Source organism: Drosophila biarmipes, chromosome 3R (genome assembly GCF_025231255.1).
Source record: "Drosophila biarmipes strain raj3 chromosome 3R, RU_DBia_V1.1, whole genome shotgun sequence".
Classification (NCBI taxonomy): Eukaryota; Metazoa; Arthropoda; class Insecta; order Diptera; family Drosophilidae; genus Drosophila; species Drosophila biarmipes.
Genome location: NC_066616.1, coordinates 4,853,060 through 4,866,060, shown reverse-complemented (window position 1 = coordinate 4,866,060; position 13,001 = coordinate 4,853,060). Strand labels below are relative to the sequence as shown.

The 13,001-nt window shown below is 45.7% G+C and overlaps 1 protein-coding gene across 2 annotated transcripts in view; it reads left to right on the top strand.

Annotated features, from left to right (window-relative positions):
• The window catches only part of LOC108027331 (uncharacterized), a 106,713-nt gene that overhangs the window by 85,733 nt on the left and 7,979 nt on the right, over window positions 1-13,001 (top strand). For both annotated transcript variants that reach the window (XM_050888667.1, XM_017098743.3), the window contains exons 12-15: window positions 3,339-3,587; window positions 4,484-4,609; window positions 5,085-7,106; window positions 9,911-10,045. In XM_050888667.1, the coding sequence (XP_050744624.1) occupies window positions 3,339-3,587; window positions 4,484-4,609; window positions 5,085-7,106; window positions 9,911-10,045 (2,532 nt within the window). The remainder of the gene's footprint in view (window positions 1-3,338; window positions 3,588-4,483; window positions 4,610-5,084; window positions 7,107-9,910; window positions 10,046-13,001) is intronic.

Here is a 13,001-nt window from a genome sequence, read left to right as displayed (position 1 = left end):
AACAAACCGGGCGCAAGTGTAAACCGAAACCAAAGTGATAACTCAATTGATTTCTAATTGTCACAGCCCTGGCTCGCCGAGGACTTCTATCGTAGTGGCGCAGAAGTAGGGCCCTTTCACACTTTCGGGACCAAAGTGTATGTAATTATGAATTGTGGCCAGCACAAAAATAAATGACCGATAAACGCCGCTCGGAGCCTTTGTGCGCACATATTGAAAATGTCTCAATTACCGTCACAGGGCATTCGCTTCCGACTGTGTTTCTAAATAATTAATGATGCTTAAATACCAAACAGTTCCGTGGGCGGGGTGTTTGTGTTTGCCTGTGCATAAATATGCATATGCTCCATGAAGTACGAGCGGCATTTCCACCGGCAGGGCTTAGCCCCCGCGCCCGACGTGTCAGCTGGGCGGTCGCCGGGCGGTAATAAAAATGAATGATCTGCTTTTATTATCGAAACTCACAGTCATTATTAAACCATTTATAATTATGGGAAAGGTCAGGCGGCGGGGCACGGTCAGGTGGGTCAGGTGAGTGAACACACGTTCAGCAGGTGCGCCGGGGAAATTCAATTTTTATTCTGCATATTTAATGCGGCAAACAGCGATGCAGTCCCACATGCAAACAAGACGGGTTAACGAATATTATTTAATTAATTGCCCGGTTAAATGAATATTTTGATGCCATTTAAGCCCGAATTTGCACGGTTAGTTTATTAACTAAAAAGTACAGATTCCAGGCTTAATTGGTTGGGATTTCAGCCTCACATTATGCAAATTTTTAAATGGACCTCAGCATTAATACCACATACCATTAAGATGTGTAGAGAGTTTTTAGGTTGCATACTTTTCATAAATACGCCTACACTGTAATTAGTTTGTAGTAGACCGTCACATGACGATTGTTTACCCGACATTGTTCAATTAATTTCCCAAGCCTGTGAGCAGAGCAAGTTATGAAGACAAAAACATGTAATTATCCCCGATTTGAGCGCCTCGCTGCACAGCTGCAAATTGAATTGCCCGGGACCCGACCTCCAAACTCAAATAAGTAGCTACAACTGGTTGGGTTCGCTGAAAACAAAATTTACGCAGCATCAGCACGGGATATGAAATTGAAATGAATGAGAAACAATGGGCCACAAAGGCGGAAAAGGTAAAATCAAATGGAAATGGAAAGCGAAAAGCGAACAGCGAAAAACGAAGACATCAGCAAACGTTTGCATTGCCTTGCCATTATCGTTAACGCTGCCGAAAACTGGGTTCTGAATACAGGATGCCTGCACCACATACCCGCTACCCTTTTTGATAATTACGATAATTGAAAGTAAATACGAGTACAATGCACAAGGATACACCGCCGGCGACTGCTGCGCAAATACTACGTGGGCTATTTACACGGGCATCGCGCATACGCCACGTAAACATTTGCACACGGTTGGGCGGCTGGATTGATGGCTGATTGGGTGAGGCACGGGTTCGCGGGGTGGGACCAGATAGACGCCCGGGGAGGGGTTTTTCATTGTGGGACCGCGATTGAGATAAACTGATTTATGGCTGCCAGTTCGCTCGCATCTTCGCAGAAATTAATCAGCAAAGGTTAAAATCGACTTTCTACGATTGCGAAATTGACGCCGTCATAAAAATATTACGAGTGCGAGGAGCGAACTGCTTCCCCGGAATCGTAAAACGAAGCAATCATCTGCAGCGCTACCCCTAGATGTTTATAATAATCCTGAACTTCGTACCTAGGCCGCAGATTCAAGGCTCCTTCCATTTGCATAGCGAGAGGAATGGCATGCGCTCGATCATAATTCTCAAAATTCCGACTGGCACTGTCGTTGCGCCGCAAACAATGCCGTGGTTTACTCCTTTCTGGCCACCTAGTTGGTCTGCGAGCATGCGAAGTTCTCCGCCGGAGTATTCCCGGCAAATTGCACCTTTTGCTCCGGGGAATTGGCACTGGCCACATGGCTGAGCCTGGAATTGTGCGAGTGCCAGCGACATCTAGATGAGACCCAAATGAAGAAGGATGAAGAATGGGCCAGGCTTTAAGGAGCGGAGAGTACACAGGAATACTTTACGCAGGAAATCCAAAATTTCATCTTTAGAATGCTAGACCTTACTACCCATAAAACGGGGCATTCAAAAAATCCTACATCATGTTAAATAAGCTGGGAAATAGTACACTAGATTTTATTATCCTTGAAATGGTATAGTATTATTTTAGAATAAGTACCTGAGTACCTAGACCCCTATCAAGCGATGGAACCTAGTTCATGCTTCACTATCATACACTTTGGCCCAAATATTTGGTTACAAACTCATTGCACGATTTTCTGCTTACGCCGTGACAAACTCAACTTTTCGAATAATTTTTAATAAGACCAACGAAAAGTGTTGCGGCTTTGGTAATAAATGCCTGCAGGTGCTTAGAGTGTTGTGTGCGTTGTCTGCCGGGTTGTTTTGGTTGTTGTGTGATGCTGCCTTGTCTCCGCCGGGTTGTCGGGTTGTGTATGACAGAGCTCCGCTGCCACGGGGCAAACGGGTAACGGAGTGCCACGCACATCGCACACTTGGCGCAGTTTTCAAAAGTTGCTGGCAAAAGTTTTTTCCTGCGCGGGAATTTCGGGCGGCGGGGGTACGTTTTTGGCATGCCTCGTGTATGACATAAAATTTCAAGTTCAATCGTTTGTAACCAAAAACGCAAAATGAGTTTACTTTGAATAAATCATGAGCTCGGTGGAAGGGGTACTCCACCTTTAAGCCATGACGAAACTTTTTGGCCATGTAGAAATGTGTTTCAATTTTTCTCGAATTTATAAGGCTTAAGTTCCACAATCTATGAAAGAAACCTCATAGTTATCAGCACTTAAATATTTTAATTCCCATTGTAAGTAAAAGGGCACTGCTAAAACAGGGTCTTCTGTATCTTTAACAAGTTCCAAGATTTCTTAAACTGATATCCCCTAACGAAAAAGACAACCCAATTAGGATTGATTTCTATTTAAATACATCGATAGCTTGCACTCATCAGTAGAAGTGCCGTAACTTAATACATCTGCCTAAGAATAGGTTTAAAGATGGCAAGTTTAAAGGAACCCCCATACCTGGGGACAACTGTACGCCAGCTGCTTTGTTTAAATTGAAAATCCGAGCTGTCAATTTGCCCGGCCCAGCCCCTCCCCATGCTCCGGCCTGTCAGCACAATGTTTGCAATATAAATACTTGATATAGACAGGGACAATCGGACAACTGCAGCTGCTCATTATTTTGCATTTCGCCGGCCTCATCCTGCTCGAAATCTAAATTCGATCTCTCAATCGTGTCGCCAACAGATGCGCCCGTCTGCAGCAGCAGCACCATCACCGTGATTGGGGCCTCCTTGGAGGAGGCCGTGCCCATTCCCTGCCGCGTCAACTCGGACCCGCCCGAGATCGACTTCGAATGGACCTTCTCCACCAGCGGCGAGCACTTCGAGGTGCCCTCGGGCCACTACGCCACCATCCAGGACCCCACCATGACCACCACCAGCGACGTCCGCCGCACCGTCGTCGAGTCCAACGAGACGCACTTCGAGAGCTATGGTGAGTCGAGGCACTGGGAAAAATCTAAGTGTATTATCTACAAACAACTGTTCACAGTTTTGATAAAACTATCCTCACAAAGAAAATAATACCGAAAACAACAATGAGGTTTACAAGTATTTGGACCATTTTAACATTTACCTTTAAATGTAACATTGCATTTAATTGGCTTTACATATTTTATTTTAATCGATTACAAGATTACCTTGATCTAGGTGGCCCAGACTTTTACAATTATTCTAGCATTAGCACGGCGTATTTTTGTTCCTATACCTAGCTAGCCACGTGTCGTATGAGTAATTTCAAAGAAAGCATTAAGACTATTGCAAAACACCTAACAATAACAAGACAACAATTATTGAACTTGAACTCACCATATATGGTTTTCAAGTGGCAATATGTTTTGAAAAGAAAGTTTTTTAAAAAATTAGTTTTAAGTATTTGTATCGACTTGAGAAGACTGAGGTCACTGATATTCTTTGCCGTGTATTACTTCTGGTCTGCAGGCTAGACACTATCATCCTTCCCACGAGAAGCTTATAGCAAGCCTCTGGAGCAAGTGCAATGGAGAGGCATTTGCATGTGCTTGCGCTTGAGCAGGCATTAGAAATTAGCATTTCGCAGAGGCCTAAGTTCGGCCAGAGGTGGCAAACACCTGTACAACTGAACAATAGAGGAGGGCGGCCGGGGGGCAGGGACTTTTATCAATATCATGCACATACTCTCACCGCACGGTCGAAAATTGGATTATCTGCCGTCCCAGTTGGCTTGACTGAGCTGCTCGGGCGAGCAGAACTTATTTCATTTAACTTTGCCGAAAGGGGCAATTTAATAAGCGCCGAAACTGAATTGCAATTTACACCTGTATTCCGAATATCTGTTCTGTTCCCCCGCAGTGGAGACCGTCAGCGAGCTGATCTACACGCCCAAAGGAGAGCGGGACTACGGAACCCTGGCCTGCTACGGCCGGAACGCCATTGGGAAGCAGTCGGAGCCGTGCGTGTTCCAGGTGGTGCCAGCAGGTGAGTCGCACTGTCCTCGTCGATGATTTGAAACACAATTTAGTAATTGGAATTGAAGCTGATTTTGTAAAGCCCTAGATCCAAGGCGTAGCACAAAAATTAATATTCATGTCATGCCCCATCTTTTAGCTTATTTTATTTTTTTAGAAAATGCTTTGATGGCAGAGTATGATTTTTTTTAGGTTCACATTAGGTCAAAGGTTAGTTTTTTCCATTTTCATAATGCTTTTTGTCACGCTGATTTCAAAATTAATAGAATGGGTATCAAAGCGACTTAAATTCGTTAAAACTAAGTGAAATGGTGGGCATACCACAGTTTTCCGTGTATTTGGGATATCATCCTGGTGCTAGGAGTGGCCAAACTAATAACTAGCTTGTATCATTGTATTTTTCAAACAAGACTTATTTGTGCAACACAATATGTGCTCTGAGTGTTGTTTGCCACTGATTGGTTTCGCTTACTCGATCATTGTAGCCAAGCCGGGGGCCCTGCGCAACTGTACCCTCCGGCCGTATGTGGTGACCTCCGCCTCGCTGAACTCATCGAATCAGACGACAATGCATGCCAATCAAATGCTGCCCACACAATACGGCAGACACGAGTCGAATTACCCGCACATGGAGTACGTACGTGAGCGCCATAACAGCACTGTCCGGAACAATGTGGCCAATAAAAATATGGGGGCCAGGACGAGTGCTGGCCAGGCCAAATCCAATAATAAGCAGCCCGGTCAGCTCGGCCAGCTCAGTCAGCAGCAGCTGCAGCGCCTCAAGAAGCGGACATCATTCACACCGTCGCAGACATTGGCAGCCATCGAGAGGCAGCGCCAGCGGAAGCAGCAGCAGCAGAAGCAGCAGCACCAGCCGTCCCAGCAGCAACATCAGCAGGCGCAGCAGCAACACCAAGCCACTGCTGGCAAGTCCGGCGGCGATAGCAAACCTGATGGATCGCTGGCCAAGTCGCCAAAGCAGCGGGTGCGGCGGGCCAGCCAAATCCCGCAGGGACAGCGGCAACATCAGCTGGATGCAGGGGCAGCATCAATAACCAGCGAGCGGAAGCCGGCAGACTCAAATTTATCAATGTCACATGTAGGCGACGGCAGCAGGAGCAGCCGCATCCGAGGCAGCAACATCAACAGTAACAGTAACAATGGCAAACTGCCAGCAAAGTATTTTAATAAGCGACAGAAAAACATGCACAAACAGAAGCAGCAGCAGCAGCAGCAACAGCAGAAGGGAACAAACGAGCACAACAGCAATATAATCCATCATTATGCAACTTCGAGTTCCAGTTCCAGTTCGAGTTTGAGCCAGAGCTCGGGGAGAAGAAAGCGGCTGGCAGCAAATGACATCTTGGCAACTGTTGCGGCAGCAGCCACATCGGCATCATTATCCTCCTCCTCGGGCACCTCATTGGCAGCCACTGCCACGGCGGCGGTGGAAATCGAGCAGGATGTGGCCTCCTCCGCCGGCAGCAGCAGCAGCATCAAGAGGTCTCGCAAATCCCTAACCATCCTTGACAAACAGCCGAAGCAGCAGAAACAGAAGCAGCAGCCACTGTTGCTGCCGCCGAATGCCCCGCAAATAAGCAACCAGCCGGTAGCAGCAATTAGTGGCAACAATGTCAAGGAAACAGCAGTGACATCGAAGCAAGTTGCAGTTGCAGCGGGAGTCAAGGACAAGGCGTCCTCCAAGGAGGACTCCACTGACAACAACGACAACGACAACGATGACGACGACGACGACGACGATGATGAGGATAATGATGATGCGGCGGAGATGGATGCTGAAACTGAGACTAATGACGACCAGGAGGAGGAGGACCGCGATGACGACGCAGACCTGGATGAAGACATTGCCCAGCTGCCCACCGATGCCGACTACTTGGCCGACGCTCCTGCTCCCGGCGACCTGGAGGAGTACGAGACCGTGGAGGAGGTGGACGGCCAGCACATGCTCTCCCTGGAGGAGCAGCTCGATCTGGAGTCCCTGGAGGACAACGTCGAGGAGGAGGAGGCCGGCGATGACGACGATATGTACAATGTTAGCGACGATGACTTTGTGGCCAGCGTGGCCCTCTCCACGTCCGACACCACAGTCGCAGCCCCCGTGGCTAGAAGGACAACAGAAGGAGCTCACCTCCAGGACAAAGCCACCCAAGCCACCGAGTCCGCCGCCGAATGGCAGCTCCCCCACTTCGACTACTCTCGCATGGAGTACAGCTTCAGCAACGGGGTGGTCACCCAGAGTTTACTGGGCGGATCGGGGGCAGGGGCCGGGGGCGGACACGACGGCTTTGCGGGCGGCGGAACCATAAACTTCGACAACTACGACAACATCATCTACTCCACCATGGAGCTGGAGTGCATGCCCGGCTACGACGGCGGCCTGCAGCAGCAGTTCTTCCTGGAGGCCTACGACTCGAAGACCAAGAAACTGCGGCTCAACATGAGCAGCACCTACGTGGACGTGCCGGTGTTCCGGATCGACCTGTCAGGTGAGTGCGAGGGCAAAAACTGTAATTGGGCTTTCGATTTGGTATTTCAAAAGGCAATAGTAGTACAGTGGCAAGCCACTCCCTATAGTATTAGCAATTATACATTAAACATGTCAATCATATAATAAGAACGTCTTGGGACCTAATTAAATAATGAAGTAATAGAACAATGAAGTTTGAAGATAGTAATAGAAAGTAATAATAATTCCAATTTAAATCAAATTCCCTAAAGAGTTTTTGTGGTATTGGGATAGCACCATGACAATACCCGAGATCAACAACCCTTGTTTTATAATGCAGGGCCATTTGGCCAATTTTTTCGCAGCTCGAAGAGAATGTCGGCGAAGACCACTTGTTTAAGTAGTCCGTTTAACGGGCCACTTAATTGGCCGGCCTTTAATGGTGCCGGGGAAATCCAATATTTCCGCAGATTTCCGCAGCCCAGGGCAATGTTTTATTACACGATGCTTATGTATTATTATATTCAAATGAGGTTGGCTTAGAAATCACGGGGCCCAGGGTGTTGGCGGTACAATATTTACGGAGCTGTGCGAAAGCCGCAAACTAAAGACTTGACTTTTATGCGGCCAGCAACAAGGAGCAACAGCAGCAACAACGCAGACAACAACGCAGACAACAACAGCGCAAACAGTAAAAACAAAAACAAATCAAAGTAACAAACTGAGCAAAAAGTTGAGCTGGCGAAATTGCGCGTTGGCTTCAAGACAAGGAGAAAATCCTGCGGCTGGGAAGAGGAATAGCTGCACTGAGCCAAAATGCCTCCAGTAGCAATGCGTTTTAAAGTTTATATTCCCAAATCCTAACGGATGCGGTTCAGAAATATCCTGACTTTGGCCCATAGAGGATAAATGTGTATAGTACTGGTAGTTTAACATAGTAGTAGTAACATTTATCCTCGGAGACCGATATTTTTAAAATATTTTTACAAAACTTAAAAAAGCGATGCACTATATTAAAATATTAGTTGCGCATTCCAAATATTGGCTAACTCACTTTTTCTATACTAAAATGTTGTTCACAATAAGATCTTTATTCCTTTACATTTGTATGAGATATTATATATATAAGAACCATATTTTTTATCATGCTCGAAATACAAGTTATTGCAATGTCCCAGAGATACTTTCTCTCAGTGCAGCTAGCCAGCCAGCTCTACGCAGATTAATTAGTTGAGGCTGCCAGGACCTCAACCTCTCCACTACCCCTCCCCCCCTTACTCCCACTCCCCGCCACTTTCTTGGCCCTGAACCATTGCTGGCACATGCTGTTGCCTGTTTTGTTGTAATGAATTTTAGCTAGTCAGCAAAACTTTTATGCCAATGGCGTTTTGAGGTGGGGAATTGGATGAGATAGAATGCTGTCGAGGGGTGGGGCGGGCTGGGGGCTGGGGGCTAGGGGCCAGGGGCCAGGGGCGTGGTTGGCCCCCAGGCAGAAGCGAACTTGAATCGAGCTGTTGAAAAAGCAAGATTTATCATGGGGGTTAACGCGGAGCCGAAAATTATAATATTACATTTGATTCTGCGGGTTTGAGGCGAGTTAATGAGCCACATTTCGGATTATTAAAGTTGGCAACTTGGCAACGGGAGCGATGGCCCGACCCGATCCCTGCCCCGTGCTGCAGTGGCATCTTTTTCAGCCGTGCCACCATATCATCGATGACTCGGGGTTAAGGGGTTTCGGCGATATTTGCAAAGTCAAACGAAGCGTAAAGTCACGATTAGTTAGACAGGCGTGTTAACGACGCTGCCGGGGTTGGCAGGGGCGGACCGGGGGGGTTGGGGTGCTTGGGGCTCCCACCAAGTGTTTTTGTTCCTGCGGCCTGCCAATGTGTGCGTATTAGCCCTGCCACGCCCGCCGCCTCCTCCGCGACCGCCCCGTGCACTAGTTGCCATTTTAATGAGCTGCTATCGGTGCAAGGAGAGCACTAGCACAAACAAAACTTTTGATGCGCGCATTAAGAAAAACCAGAAAAACGGAAAAACAGAAACGGAAAATCAGAAAATCGGAAAATCAGAAAACACCGCGCCAGGGCCAGAGGGAGAAGACACACGCAGCCGGGAACTTTTCATTTTATGCGACCGAAGTTTCGCACCGCGACGTGCTAATTAAATGCCTGTTTGCCTAATGAAGTTTGCACAGAGCACTACAAGTTTTAAATTAATGATCAAAGCTGACCTGGCCGTCCTGGCACTAGAGCAGAAAATGTATACCCTGGCAAAGGCCTAGCATGAACTAATATGCCCCACCATTTGGTGGCATTAAAAAGTTGTACCTCCGTATTTATTATTGACAAGTTGGGTCACAAAAAAATAGATGTTGTTCTGGGAGTTTCAAAGTTAGAGCGAGTCATATTTTATTCTATTTTAAGTATTGAAACAAAAGTTGCGGGGTCTTCAAAGGGAAATATATATAGAAAGAAACACAGTATAATGTTGATATAAAGATTGTTTGTTTTGTCTTATCAGAATACCAATATCCCGTATCGCTCGTTCGGTTTAAATTTTAAAATGTGTGAAGTACCCTTACAACAAATCGGGCTTCAGTGGATGCACCCAATCTATCTTGGTTCAAAATTGCGACACTAACAGTGATTCTATACGGAAATCAAAACCAATCGCTTTTGAGTCTTTCGCGTGAAAGCGACCTAGAAAACAATCCCTAAGTTTCTTTGGAAATAATCTCTGGATTTCAGGAAAATCTTTTTGAGCTGTCAAAGCAGCTAATCACTCCGCCCTGCAGTTAATCACGGGACTAATTAGTTTCCTCTCCCTCGCCCTCGCCAGATCTGATGCCCATGGACTACTACCCCGATGCCCATCCGGCCCTGCACCTGGTCGTCTACAGCGTCAATCAGAAGGGCCGCTCGGAGCCGATTGTCCTCGAGAATGTGCCCATCAATGAGGCGGACAAGCGTTCAGGTAGGTTGCAAAAAAACGTTGAAAACGAGGGGAAACTACTGCAAAGTTTCCCGGGAGCAGAGGGAGGTGCGCGGAAAACTTCCCTAGACCAGGACCAGAGCATTCATTGCTTTTTAAGCACCATTTCACCTTTAAAAAGTCATTCAAGTATTTGCATATTCCGCTTAACCGTTTTAGTTTCTTTCTTTCACTCATTTCTTTGTTGTGGTTCTTGTTGCTGCCGCTGTTAGTACAATTGCTCTTTTATTTAACGAGTTTTGTTTACGCTAGGGCGACACTGCAACTCCACTTCGCCGGCTCATCCCCTGGAAGCCAGCCCTCGGCCCACATCCCTTGCTAGCCAAAGTAGTGACACAAAGATTTCTTATTCATGCTTTGTTATTCAACTTTGACGCTAATTTTCTTTAAAAGTTTTTACGTTCCTGCGACAATCGAGGTAAAAAGTGTGAAAGTGCTTGTTTTTCGAGAGCGTGTAGGGTCTAAAATGATGGGGGGAGAGTGCCTGGAGAACCTTATAAAAGCGCTTTTTGCAGGCAGTATTTGTCCTAACAATATTGATAACCCTTGAGGATTTGTAAGGTGCTGTGAATCCCATGAAAAGTGAAGAATTTCGAGTTCGAAAGCCAACCTTTTAAATATTTGTACTCCAAAAATAGAGAACGCAGCAACTCAGTAAATTTATTATTAGAACCTTGATCTTATATTTGTTAGTGCACATTTCCTACACAGCACAGCACAGTGCACATTTACCTACAGTTAAATCTTGTGATTTTGTCGACCTACATTATTTGATCGGTTCCTTTTCAGCAAACTTAATTGAGGCGCAATAATAATTCTTCAATAAAGATACCGCTGAAATCCAGTCGTTCGTCTCAGCTGCCTAAATTTAACGTTCCCATCAAAGTTATTTAAACTGATTAACCCATATTTGTTGACCCAAATGTCCCATACTCAAATATTCTAGGTATACAAATTATCAAAATACCCCGGGCTGCCTGAGCAGCAAACGATTGTTTACAATAACCACTTAAATAATTTGACTTACTTTCCGGCAAATCCCTTAATTAGGACAACACTTCCGAAGACCAAATCGGTTCGGTTTGGGGAGACATTGATGTTTGTATTCCCCGGCGTTAGGACATCACCGACATACGGTCAAATTGAATTTGTTGTCCACATTAAATCAGCCGAATACCATCACTGGCAAATTATGCACCAGCATCCAAGTATTTATTGCATCAGCAGCTCCAGTGGCAACACTACCTGACCAGCATCATTATTAACGCACCGCACGGAGAGTTATGTATTACTTATGTTCCGAATACCGTCCGCACTTGGTCAGCCAATAATGTTTATCTGCACAATTGCATATTTGAACGCTTGGGCTGCCAATCGCCATGAACAACAAATCCACTCAATCATCTCCTAATGCGCTCCAGGCACAGCCCGCCCTGTATAGTAGATGGCGATGCCGATGTGGATGGAGATGGAGACGGGATGGCCACGGCAGATGGCCATTGTGCGGAGTGTGGGATGGATTGAATGCTGGCCAACTTAGTCGGCGTCTTATATCACAGCTCGGTTACCAGCTACTGGGGGATCGGACGGGCCCGAGTGTGGGCGACTTAGTTTTGGAGCATGCAACGCCCGTACCTGCAATCCACCTGCTATCCAGGTGTCAATATTTGCACCTTGGCAAACCTAAGAGCTTTTCTGCCAACAGCCGAATGGAAGCGGTCAGGGGGAGCAGCGGGCGGAGATACATTTTACAATGGCAACATTTGATGGCACATTAATGTAAATATAATCAATTTCATGTTTTAGCCAAAAAAGCGATGGCAGCGTAAAACCCCAACAGAGAAAAGAAATATCTTGTTATGCTAAACTGACACACAGAGATTCCCCAGGAGTTACATTATACCACCAGCATACACCCACGTGCACCGAGAGAAATGTTCAAAGGGGAAATCTACATTCTTATAATTATTACAAATTGTTTATTGGTAGGAGAAAAGTGAAAAATAATATCTTGAACTTAACAATATTTATTATCTGGAAAACATAAAATAGCATCCACTTCCAAGAAGGATTATACATTTATACCGAGTTTTTACAAGAATAGGAAAGGAATATTATTTTGAACGACCCCCTATATCTCCCAGTGCACACACATCCACTCTGTGGTCGCAAGTAACAAGGTATCAAAAGCAGCAACGGAAACCGAGCAGACACCGGGGCTATAGCTTCTGATACAGCCCCACGTTGAGCTGGGCCCAAAGCCCAGGCGCACAAAATATAAACGATTACTGTACGACAAGAAAAAATACATTAAACATGTCTTATCTGAATACGATATCCCAAAAGACAACGGTGCAGAAAGTGAAGTAAAGTAAAATAAAATTATGTGATACGGCGGATCGAAGGGCGGTGCGGCAGGGAAATGTGACCGCCATTGCAATAGATGACAGCCAGCTCCTTTCTCCGCCACTTTCCTTACTCTCTTACCTTTTCACCGCTGTCTGCCTTGTTTCCTCGAAACGAAGCGCCAGACGCAGACAGCGTTTTCTTTATTTATGCTTACTTTGTGTAAACGCATTCCTGCCTTAAAACCCACATGGGCACGTTGGCTTACACTGGGAGAAATGGGAGAATTTAAGACTGAAAAAGTTGTTTTCCATTTGTGTATTCAAATAACATTTTCGTATGAACAACTGTGGCTAGCCATGGTAAACTTAATTTAAAATTTTATATTTATAGAATAAACTATATCACTTATGTCACTATATGACTTTAGTTTTTTGAACGTTCAATAATCAATAATCATTTATCTTCTGAAACAAAGCACTTTAAGTATCTCTTAAATATACATATGTTTCTCAATTTCTCCCAGTGCCCTCCGTATTCCCAATACATTTTAACCAATCCACTTTTTCATCATCTCGTCGAATCATTTATA